General features: G+C 38.2%; 1 protein-coding gene across 2 annotated transcripts in view; it reads left to right on the top strand.

Annotated features, from left to right (window-relative positions):
• PHEX (phosphate regulating endopeptidase X-linked) overlaps positions 1 to 12,127 on the top strand; it is a 102,539-nt gene that overhangs the window by 61,202 nt on the left and 29,210 nt on the right. For both annotated transcript variants that reach the window (XM_080556250.1, XM_080556249.1), the window contains 2 exons: positions 4,068 to 4,145; positions 5,917 to 6,020. In XM_080556250.1, the coding sequence (XP_080412376.1) occupies positions 4,068 to 4,145; positions 5,917 to 6,020 (182 nt within the window). The remainder of the gene's footprint in view (positions 1 to 4,067; positions 4,146 to 5,916; positions 6,021 to 12,127) is intronic.

Here is a 12,127-nt window from a genome sequence, read left to right as displayed (position 1 = left end):
AAATTAAATGAGCCTTTAAACTATAAGAAGTTGTGCATGGTGCATTTACAATGGATTCATGTGCAATTATCACATTGTTGGTTCCTGTACATTTGTCACATTTCATTTGCTTCGCCCATATGTGTGTGCATGCCTCCTGGAAGGCTGGTCCTTTAAACATACTTTTATCAAGGGGAAAATACTGACTCGATTATCAAAGAGCATGCCAGTCTTAGGAGAGCTTTCTTCTTTCTTGTGCTTTATGAATAAGGAGTCTTCAAACTGCCATTTAAATATTACTCAAGTGAAAATAAAAGGTATAAAATGAAGCAAGAAACTTCCAATGTACAAATTTAGAAACCTGCTCATAACAAGATGCTTTCAAACTTGTCTGCTGTATAGATAAGTTGGGATGATTTGGACAGTGGTAGATAAGTTTGGGATGGTTGGACCAGATGATCTTGGAGGTCTTTTCCAACCTTAATGACTCTATGATTCTGTAAGTTGGGCTGTGTCCTGGGCTCAGCTGAAAGGGCTTGGACCTGTTGCAAAGCTGTTGGGAGAAAACCTGGTGAAGCAATTCCCAGGGTCTTCACAGAGCTTCCTACATCCTCTCATGGGTTTTGCTTTGGTTGTAGGAAGCTGCCCCCTCCACTGCCCCCTCCACCAGGAGTCCCGCTTCCTTCACTGTCAGCATCAGGGGCTTTACAGGTGTGCCACAGCCTTTTGGCTTCCTGCAAAGTAACTTGGTGTTGTAGTAACAAAGCCTGCTTTTCTGAATCTTTGTTATCCTAGTTGGTTGGTGGAACATTTAAGAAGTCACCAGAATTACTAGCAATGCTCGTAAGATCTACCTTTAGTTAGTGTTTATTTATTAAGGAGTATATAGTTGTCTTTCCTATTTGCTCAGACTTCTACAACGCTCATGTTGTGGTAAGAATTTGTTAAAACAAATTGTTAAAACATTAAAGCACTAAGAGCAGCATTACATTTTGAGTTTACTTTCAAAATATTCTGAGACAAATTCTGTTATTTACTAGCATTCTATGTAGCCTGTACTGTGAAATATCTCAGAAGCATCTGACCGTTTTTCCTCAATGCATGGAAATCAAAAGCTCATTACATCAGTTGTCAAAGGCTCAGAGCAAGAATCTGTGTAACCTGATAAGTGAGCCCAGCAGTTCTGAGGTAGTCCAGTTAGGAGAACTCTTCCCATCTTCTGTTTCTAATGCAGCAGAGCCATGACAAGACTAACAAATTTAAATATGACTCAAATATAAAATTAATATTAAATAATAGTTATGGACATGATATTTCAGTCAGCCTATATCAGATCTGCTAGTAAGCAGCCTGGAAAAGGAATCATCCTCACTGTTGGAGACATTTGCTTAAGGAGTGGGGCTTAAAAGGGCCGAAAACTGTCATTTCCATGATGCTGCTCTCACTGGGTTGCTTGGAAGAGACTGAGATGGATGTGGCAGATATTCCACAATTACCCCAAAATGTCCATGTGGTGAAGAGGAGATGGGCATATTGTGGTCCTGACCACACAGCTAACACTGTGGGTCTGAGGACAGGGCCCATGTTCCACACCTTTCAGCAAAGAAGCACTGCTAGACCTGGGCTGGCTTTGTAGTCTTCTGCATTTACAGCCAGTGAGGTGTGAATGCTTTTTGCTTTCATTTGGAAGGCAGCCTAGGAGGTAAGAGTGTTTTTAAAGTATATAATGTAGCTAAAAAAAAAAAAAAAAGTTCTTTTATGTGCTAAAATATGATCAACAATTTTTGATTGACACTGTACTAGCTAAATCATGAGTGAAATGACATTGTACTAACACAGTAAATCCTTGCTTTTTCTTTAAAAATCATTGTTGGATTTTTGCAAGTTGCAGTATAAATTGCTTTTAAAGGAATTACTCTATCATGTAAGTTGATTAAATAGATATAAAATCTAAAGTGTTAAGGGACTCAATTAAGTAAATTCAACACAGAGGCTACTTTAAGCAATTCAGATGATGGCTGGAACACATGCAGATCATTTGAGATTCACTGAACTTGCTTAAGCAGCTGACTGAGTAGAAACTAAATCTGATGAGTTTTACTCCACTTTATCTAGAGCAGGGTAACAACTAGGACTGAAGCACTGGAAATAGAAAAGGAAATTTTCCAGTCCCCTGAAAAAGTTCAGTCAGCTGGACCTGACAGCACCATGAGCAACAAAAAATAGATGCTCTTGATTACATACAAACTTGCAGATGAACTGTGCTCCGCTCCCTTTCCTTTTTTTCTCCCCAGGCATTTGAAATATCTTGATATCTTGAAAGGCTGCTGTACCTTCTGGAAAACTGAGAGAACATTCTGTTGAGAGTTAATTTGGCTCACTTCATATTTCCTCTTCAGCACTTGTCTTTTCTTTTTTTTTCTCCCCCCACTAGGGATATTTGCATGACAATGGGATCTTTCTTGCTTAAGAGTTCATCTGCTCCTGCTGCTAATTTCCCACCTGAAGTTGTAATTTTCTATTTGAGACATCATAATTATCTCAACTGCAATTAATTGTGATGTCACAAATGGAGGATTATGACTTTGGGTTGGAAATGAGATTGAAAAATAGAAGGAGTTTCGAGTAGCAAAGAGGTCTTTCTTCTTGAAAAATAAAAGAGGAGACAAAATAATTTTGGTTAAACTAAGGCAATCCCCTATCAGCTTCCTTCTTACAGTTGTGGAATAACAATTTCAGTTCTTGCTGTCTGTGATCTTCATACAAAGCCCTGTTGTTTGAGATGCTGTGGAGGGGGAGAAGAGGGCAAGGATTTTACTGTGGAGGAAGGGGAACCTTCCCTTGAACAAACACCCCATGCAGCAGGAGAGAAATAGAAATCAGGGGTCCTCCAGAGAGGTCTGGGGTCTGCTGGCAGACAGAATGTAGGGTTGGTATGGCTGTAGTCGGTTCAAAGGCCCATCAATATGTTGCATCTCATATCTTGCAATATACACTTGGATTTAAACATTTCTGTTTGAAGGACAGTATTTCCAGAAGAGTTATTTTTGAGGCGTGAGGATAATTCCAAAAGCTTAAGGAGAAGTTATGTTCAGCTTCCCAAAAACATACAAAGTACGATCTTTGTGCTACCCTGGTCCATCATGGCTTTAAGTTATTCTAAGGCTTTGTCATATTTTACTTCTTTCTATGTCACCCTTTCCTTTTGTATCCTCTTGCTTTTCTTTTTGAAATGTGTTGTTTCCACAGTGATGCTGGGTGTCTGGGTGGCCTGCTGCTGTTTTTTGTGAGGACATTGCTAAGGTTGTTTATATCCTCATACTATGATTTATGAAGTGGCAATACTCATCTACAGTTACTATCAATCCACACCAGCATGTTTACAACGATTTCACATAAACAATGGGACCAGTTCATGACTGAAAAACAATAAAACAAAGTCAATGGAAAGTGAAGTGTCTTATTTAGCACCTTTAAATTTTAGGGAAAGGGGAAAGACTGTGAAGCAAAGGGATAAAAGTGGAGAACAATATAAAGGTCAGCTATGGGGTTTTAGGGAAGTACAGTGTCCTTCAGAAAAGTGTGCACCTGGCCTCAAGTGTAAATGGAAGTGACCCTCAATGGAAACACGACAGTTTGCCCTTTCAGGGATGCAGGGTCAGCCATATCTCTGAACTAAATCAATTTAACAGTTGGATGTGTACCGTGCCATAGCAAAATGGGTCATTTCCTGGTGTCTTTTGGAAAACATTATAAAAGGAACCATTTGACCATTTGATTATCTCAAAAATTGGTAGGAAAGATTTTCGTACTCACATTGCTGTAATTCTGTAAAAACTCTGCAGGTGTCAACAGTCCAACCGTGATAATCTGGCAACAGAATCTAGACCCTCCACACTGTGATGTGAAACTCATTTGTGGCACCAAATTTACCTTGTAGGCAAGTTGGTTTGAAATTGAATTAGGATGCCTTCAGGGAGGCGTAATAATATGTAGTGAGAAAAGAATGGGGAAAAAAGTGTCATACATTGAGCAATGGTTATGTCTGCCAATGTTTTATTTTCTTTTTCTTTTTTTCTTTTTCAAAGGCAAAAGCAGTTATGGCAAAAGTGGGTTATCCCCAGTTTATAATGAATGACACATATATTAATGAAGACATCAAAACAGTAAGTGTTAGACTTGTATCTTTCTTCTTTTACATATTGTGACCATTCTTTGCTTTGTTTCACCCTTGTCTAAAACCAAAGCTCCTTAGTTTTACCCGCATCTGGAGTTCTGCTTGCCTGCTTATTTTTAAACATTGAATTAAGTATGCTAGCTCTAGTGTCTAAAGTGTCAATGTTAACATGTCTAAGTGAGATGGCCTCCAGGCCTGCTGGGAGTGAAATTGGCCTGGATGCAAAGAACCTGCCCGCTATTAAACATTTTTAAGGTTAAAAGTACCAGATATATTTTTTTTATTTACATATAAAAACAGAAGAAAACAAAACCATTTCTCCTCAAAGTAATGGCCTCCAGAAAAACGAATGCATATTTCCTCTGAATTATCACAATTGATGATGCCTGTATAGACTCTACCCCCTTTCTCCAGGCTACAAATTTTATTTATGCTTGTTTCTCATCATACCTGGAGGCCCTAACCACTGTACAGCCCTACTGTTACAGATGCTGGACAAGGATACTGTGGAGGCTTCCTTCCTGACATGGTATCCATTCAGCCTAACTACAGCAGGAAAGAAGATGATAAAGAATAAGATATTTTGTTATTTTTCAAAGGGGTAACTGTGGCGTGTATGTGGAAAATTGTATTACTGCAAGTCGCGGGCAAAGTAGAACCACAAATTCGATCCTGAACCATTAAAATCCAAGTAGTGATAGAGTCACTATGCCAGAAAACAGGAAAGTACACTAAAAGGAGGCATGATTAATTGAGAAACCTTTGAAGAACTAGCTCTACAAGCTTACTCCTTCCTTGTTCATGGAAGAGTGGCACGAGACAGTGCTGTGAATCCAGTGTAACGAGATGAAGGAAGTGACCAACTTTGCCACTCAGGGTATGAAGTTACTTGCCCAGATAATGGTAATGTCTAGCAAAAACCTCTTGTTAATCACAGTGGCAAAACCCAGTTAAATTTGAAATATAACTTTTCTTATATTCTTTTTATAATTTTGTGATCTGAAATATAATCTGAAATGTAACTCACAAATCCTGGGATTACTTGAAACTCTTGGCAGGGATATAATCTGGATTTATAAAACATTAACATCCCTTTTTCTTGCATGTTTGGTTGTGGGGAGTGTTGCTAATAGATTTGGAGGCGTATGGGAATGTGGAGCCATACATCTGTGTTTAATGTGAGGAATGGTAAAAAATGGCAGCAGAATCCTCCAAGGGCACATAGTACAAAGTATTTATAATGAAATGCAAAGCAAGCTGAAAAACAAGAGGCTTTGTTACAGTTTTGAAAGCAGTTTTAAAATGGACTTTTAGAAACAGGGATAGACCTATTTCCATATGGAAAAGAGTCTGCCTTAACAATAGCCATAGAAACATGCAGTCTACAATTTCTCTTTGGGTACTTCTGAATTCCTCAGTTTCTCTCTGCACAGGCAAGAGCTTTCCACCAGCCCCTTGCAAAGATCCTTTCACCCTTCATTTTTTAACTTACATCAATACTTATTAAAAAATATTTATTCCTCCTACCAAATGCGGAAATTTTACTTAGTTTGATAATGACTAAAAAAATTATGCAGTTATTTTGTTTAAATTAAAAGTTCTGATTGTTTTATGTCAGCATTTTATTTTATTTTATTTTATTTTATTTTATTTTATTTTATTTTATTTTATTTTATTTTATTTTATTTTATTTTATTTATTTTATTATCATTTTTATTCCTTGGACATGTTTTAAAAATATCTGTGCTTTACCTATACAGCTGAAATTTACAGAAAGTGACTATTTTGGCAATGTATTACAAACTCGCAAATACGCAGCCCAGTCTGATTTCTACTGGCTTAGAAAAGAAGTTCCAAAAACAGAGTGAGTAGACAAAAGACAAATTTTCATAATCTTTTAACAATGTTTTAAATTACATTATTTAATTTATACAATTTATGTTGTAATAGAATTATACACACAGCAACATTTTATAATAAAAAAGCCTATGGGCAACAAAACAAAACAACAACAAAAAAACCCACAGTTATTCAGGAACTCCTGGGGATATTTTTATCTTAAAAATACTCTTTTCATTAAGTTCTAGGTACCCCTGTTCCGATGCACAATAAACATATTCTGGCAGTTTAAACTTTTAATCTAATGAAAAAAAAAAGAACTAGTTGAATCTCAATTGAAACTGGATTATGTCTCTTGGTCACAGTTAGAATTTGGAATGATACAGCAGAGATTTATGAAATACTTTTTCTATTAATGGAGCCATTATCAAGAGATAATATTATTAATGATAGCAATAAGCATTGTTAGTTACCTGCTGTTGATTGCAGTGATACAGCCTAAGACATGATTTAATTTACATATGTTATATTTTATTTGTAAACCTGAGAGTACATATTGTGTCACATATAGTCATCAAATACATAAAAGAATCAGTCTCTTTTCTTACTGGTGGGTAATCAAATCCTTAAAATGCAAATTATAACCTAAACAGAACTTAATTACTCTAATCACGCTACTTAAAAATGACTCCTTCTGCACAGAGCCTTTGAAATCAGTGCTGCTGCTTAGCTCCTGTGATGCTATTTCCGTATGGTTCCAGAAATTCCTTCTCATACTGAACTGTACCTCGTTTCAAGGGTGGCTCTGCATTGTCCGTGGGGTAGGAAGAGGGTGCCAGCAGGGCAGTTGCAGCCCGTGCTTGGTTAGAATTTCATAGTTTGGCTGCATATTTTCAGGGGGTTATTTATAGCTTCATTTTAATGATGAGTTAACCTAAGATCATTACACCTTTTTCTGACATTGCAATGGTTAATCCCAGTGAAACATAATGCTTGCCTCTCCACAGAAATTGTAATCAGCAGCCCTCATCCTGTGAGCAAAGATGAGGCAGCACTAACACAGACTAAGTAGACTGCTGGCAGGAATGAAAATACCCCCTGCAGGGAAATTAATGGGCAGGTAGTCCCTGAATACACACCTCAAGGGCTGTCACCTCTGAGAACTGTCACTTCATGTGGGTACACTTCAAAAACTTGAAGGTTTTACCCTACTGACCACTACAAGATTGACTACTTTCTCTTCCTTGTCTTTGCCCTTTTATTTTGAGGATTACTTAACAGCAGTCTCCTCATCACCTTTGTCTTGCCCTTAAATAGATCTATTCCAGTCTGCTTTTGCACTTTCCTTTGCTTAAAAAAATAGGAAGATAAACAGGTCTAGTGTCCATATGTGGTTACAAAGTAGCTCATCCACAGGAGGTGGAGTAAAAAGGAAAAAATGACCCCTTCTGTACTGGCTGCTGCATAAGAGAGGAGATGGGAACCTCTGGTGGGTTTACTGTCCCCATGTGTGCATACATATAGGGCAGGGGACAGACCCTTCCAGCTTCACTCTGCGCAGCTCACTGGGGAACAGTCTGGCTTGGGGCATCCCAACCTGATTTTCAATATCTTTTCTCTGTCAGCACAACTATATGCTCTGTTCCCTGCGGGGCTGGGGGTAAACCCGTCTGAGCCCTCAGCCATGGTTTTTCCTCTTGGGGGATTATTCTGCCTCTGCACCTGCTCAGGGATAGAAAAGGGATCTGAAGGTGGTATCCCTTACACTGGCCACTGTTGCTGTGTCAGCTGAGGACTACCAAGGCACAGAAAGCCATTGTCACCTGTAGTAAAAATACCATCCTGTGTTTTAATTTATTATAATATACAAATAATTCCCACCAGTCTGAGGCATGTCAAGGATGGTCTTAAATGCATTAGTGTTTGCCACATTTTGGCTATCAGAACACTGCATTCTGAGGCTTTTACTTCTCTTTTTTCTTTCTTTCTTTTCTTTCTCTGTTTATTTTTTTTTTATTTTTTATTTTTTTTAAACTTTTATCTGTCACTGAACTCCACAGATCATTGGCCTACACTGAAGCTTGGCACTGTGTTAATAGAGAATTACCCTTGGGGGTTTGTTTCCATTTTCTTTGTTTTTACTTTTCTTTAGTTCAGTAGCTTCTAGCAAAATATTTATATTTAGAGATATAAATTAAAAGATGGTCCATGCTGTGGACTGATAAAGATAAATAAGAAAACAAGTATATAAGAAAACAAGTTATCACATAGTACTGTAATATTACTCCCAAATGTGAAACACTATATTCATTTAGCAGATGGTGCAGATTTCTCAGCAATATTATTTCAATCTGGACTCACTTTCATCAGCATAGTCAACTATATGGAAAAACAACGTGCTAGTTCACTTGAAACACCAGGGAAACACTATCAGGGGACAGAGGAGCTGAGAGGTACAAGACAAAGGAGTTTGATAAAGCAAGAGGAATGTGGATAAGAAAGTGGAAATAGTTATTCTGGGGATTCAACGGTTTTGTAATCTAAGAAACAGAAACAATCCCCCAAACCAGGAGTATTTATCAAAATTCATTGTCCTGTGTTTTGCTCCCTCCTGACCTAGCTGTTGTCTGGTTTACAGCAAAAAGGGAGTGTTGTGATATGACAAGGGGTAATGGCTTTAAAATAAAAGAGGGTAGATTTAGATTAGATATCGGGATGAAATTCTTCACTGTGAGGGTAGTGAGGCACTGGAACAGGTTTCCCAGAGAAGCTGTGGATGCCCCATCCCTGGAGTTATTCAAGGCCAGGCTGGATGGGGCTTTGGGCAACCTGGTCTGGTGGGAGGTGTCCCTGGCAGGTATCGGAACTGGGTGATCTTTAAGGTCCCTTCCAACCCTTTTGTGATTCTATGATTCTGTGAAAAGGAGTAGGGAGGGCATCATGTGCGATGCTGATCACGCCATGGATGGGAGGAATGCACCTGGAAACCTTTCACACCCAGATGGTGCCGAGGAGCTGTGACTTGATACTGGGGTCCCCAGGGGCCTGGTTCCCCTGCAGTCACCACAGCCACAGGAGGTGCACTTTGCAGTCTTCAAACAACAACAACAACAACAACAAAAACACAATTTTTACTTGGGACACTGCACATCAAGTTCTGCTCCATCTAAGCGTTTCCTCTAACTCAAAAAGCTGAGAGAACAAATTGCAACTTCAGTTCATGCTTTGTGGAGAATTAAAGAAATAAGCTTTTCCTTGTATTGTAATCGTTCCCAGTCAACACTTTTCATGACTGCCGTTGTAGCACACTATGCTTTTAACTCAGGAAGTAAGATATGGTGGAGATAGCTGTAACACAAACCTATTAGAGCATCTGCCTCACTTGTTATCTCAGTACAAGATTTTCTTTGCAAGAGATATCAAACTTAAAAGTATCAAGTCCACAGCTTTATGTTTTGACTGCTGCAGTAGTTGATAGGTAACGTTTTACACTCAGCTATTCCTCTTTCACATGCTACTAAGAAATAGAAACAGAAGAAACAATTCTAGTTTTATTATTTAGTCTGTAATTAAAGGGAGCTTAGATTTTGTTATGCTTGTCTTTTTTTTCTTTTTTTTTCTTTTTTTTCTTTTTTTTTCTTTTTTTTTTTTTTTTCTGTCCTGATAGTGAGTCAAATACACTGACATTGTAACCAGATCTAGAGCAAATGACCAACCAGACTTCAAACAGGAATGTGAGAGCTATTTCTAAATTTGCTTCACCTTAAAATTTAACATTGACAGCTATTTATTATAGCTCTTCATATAGTAATTTGATATATTATTAGTTAAGGTCTGTCACTGAAGACTCAATCATTTCAAGGCACTCACTGAAAGAGGCTGACAAATGTGAGGTGAAGTTGTTCATCTAGTCTGAATAGAAGCGGTCTCAGTTATTTCTGTTCTTTTGTGGAAAATGCTTTCTAAATCTTTCTGAGAGTGGCTTGCAATGGTATAACAAAATGCTGGAGTGCAAATATGCTCCTTGCCAGAGTCTCTAAACGTCAAATATAAAATTCAGCAGTATACACTGCTTGTCACCAGAAAACTCTTTTCTTTGTGACTCCTTGTTACAGCTACTAAGTCTTCTCTTTCTATCTGCTTAAAAGTATAACAAATTTCATACTGGGTTTTTCTTGAGGCCTTGTTGTGAAAAAGTGACTTAGAAAGAACATAGTTCAGTTTTACAATGAGAAAATTGAGACTGCTATTGGTGTCTGGTTTATACTAAGCTCAGAAGACAAGATGGGCTCTGCTGTTGCAGTGGTAGATCATGAAGAAAGGAGTAGCAACAGGACAGAGAGGTTGTGATGAGACTCAGCAGCTTGTCTACAAGCGATGAGGTAACTTCTTAGGCATGAAAGTGTGGCCAGCAGTGGTGCGGTGTTGGTTGCTCTCAGGCCAAATGAGGTGTTTCTGTTATGACAAATACGTGCATCGCTATGGTTAGCTCCTCACCCAGAAAAAGAGGTGAAAACTTGTGCTGTTAGAGAGGCATTGATTGTACTTGAGGAACTCTTTAACCACTGCTTGTGGTGTTTCCCATCAAGAGCTGGTTGCAGTGAGCTCAGTGTGGCCCCGGGAGCGCAACAGCAAAGAGGATGGGGAAGAGAGCAAAGTACATTAGTCTGTTTTGAAGTGTAAGTTATCTGCCTCAGGCCTTTAATCCTGTGCCTGGAAATGAGGGAGCCCTGCAAGACACACACTGTAAGAAGGATTTGTAAAAAGGGAGTTGTTTGTTGTTTGGAAGCCTTTTTCATGCTTAGAAGTTGCTGTTCAAGAGAATAGAAAGGATGTTTTAAGTGGAGCAAACCCACAGGGTGAGGTAGAAGTTGCAATGCTATGTGTCTATTCAAACTTCCAGTAAAATCCAAATTATAGTGTTGAGCATTTCAAGTGGGTCCCTCCAGGGTTGTCTCCTTGTCAAAGAGAGACAGAGTCCTTCAGAGCTACTGCTAAGCTGGGAGAGCAGTATCACTGCACAAGTGGCTGGCTTGAATCCTTCAAAATATTTCGGCTCATCAGTGATGTCAACAAATGTGAAAATAAAATGTGGTCAATTAGAGCCCCTAATTTTTTTTCTTTATCCCTTCACCATAAGCATTCTTTCTTCAGTTTTCCATTATCTCACTATGTTATCTCTTGCATTTCATGCCTTTATTACAGAGGAAACAGAAAACACCAAAATAAACAACCTCCCCCTACTCCTCCCATTCAGCATCTCCTAATAAACAAAAGTGGGAGAATTATCTGTGGCAATTAGAGAGTATAATGTGATGGATGGTTTAGACATTTACAAGACATCACTCTTGGCTTTCCTTGGTTACTTTTTCTAGTTACTGCATTATAAAATAAGCTGTTCAGCTTTGAACATGAGAGAAGCAGATAAACTTATTGATAAAAGACAGAATGCTGCCATCATAAACCTCTCCCCTTTGTTACATGGTCTATGTGAGGACATCAACTGTCAGAACAACAGTCAGGCTCTGCAGATAACTCCTTCATTTGATGATGCTATTTTAAAACACAAATCATGCTCTTGAATGTCACCGGCATCACACATTTTCCATGTTCTGATAGATCTTCCTTTGTCTTACTCCTTGTTTTGCAGTTGCCATCTTTTCTCTTTGAAAGGAATTTTCCAAAGCAATTGCATTATTTTTATTGCTTTCAGGATTTATAAAGCTTCTGAGTAATGTGTTGCTAAAGAAATCAGGATTTTCCTTTTTTGGATGCTTATTACAGTTGTTTCTAATTTATTATGAATTAGCTACAAATTCTCATCATCTTTATTAATTACTTCAATTTTTTCTCAGTTCATTATAAAAGCATAAGGTGAAATCTTGAACTCACTGAAGTCAGAATTTCCTCAGAGGGGTTTTGGATCTTGCTGAAACTTATTGAGATTTTTCCACTCGTATGGGTGAAACCACTGCCAATATAGATGAGCTTAGGCTAAGGAGATTCATAAATCCTATTTGCACTTCAAATCTAGGTTCCTGGAAGTATGAGAAATCTAAACACGAGAAGAAATGGTAATATTCCTTGTAAAATTTGTTTTGCTTTAAGGATGTCCATTTGTTTATGGGCACA

The sequence above is a fragment of the Anser brachyrhynchus genome (genome assembly GCF_964034855.1).
Source record: "Anser brachyrhynchus genome assembly, chromosome: 1".
Classification (NCBI taxonomy): domain Eukaryota; kingdom Metazoa; phylum Chordata; class Aves; order Anseriformes; family Anatidae; genus Anser; species Anser brachyrhynchus.
This window is presented reverse-complemented; position numbering and strand designations above follow the sequence as displayed.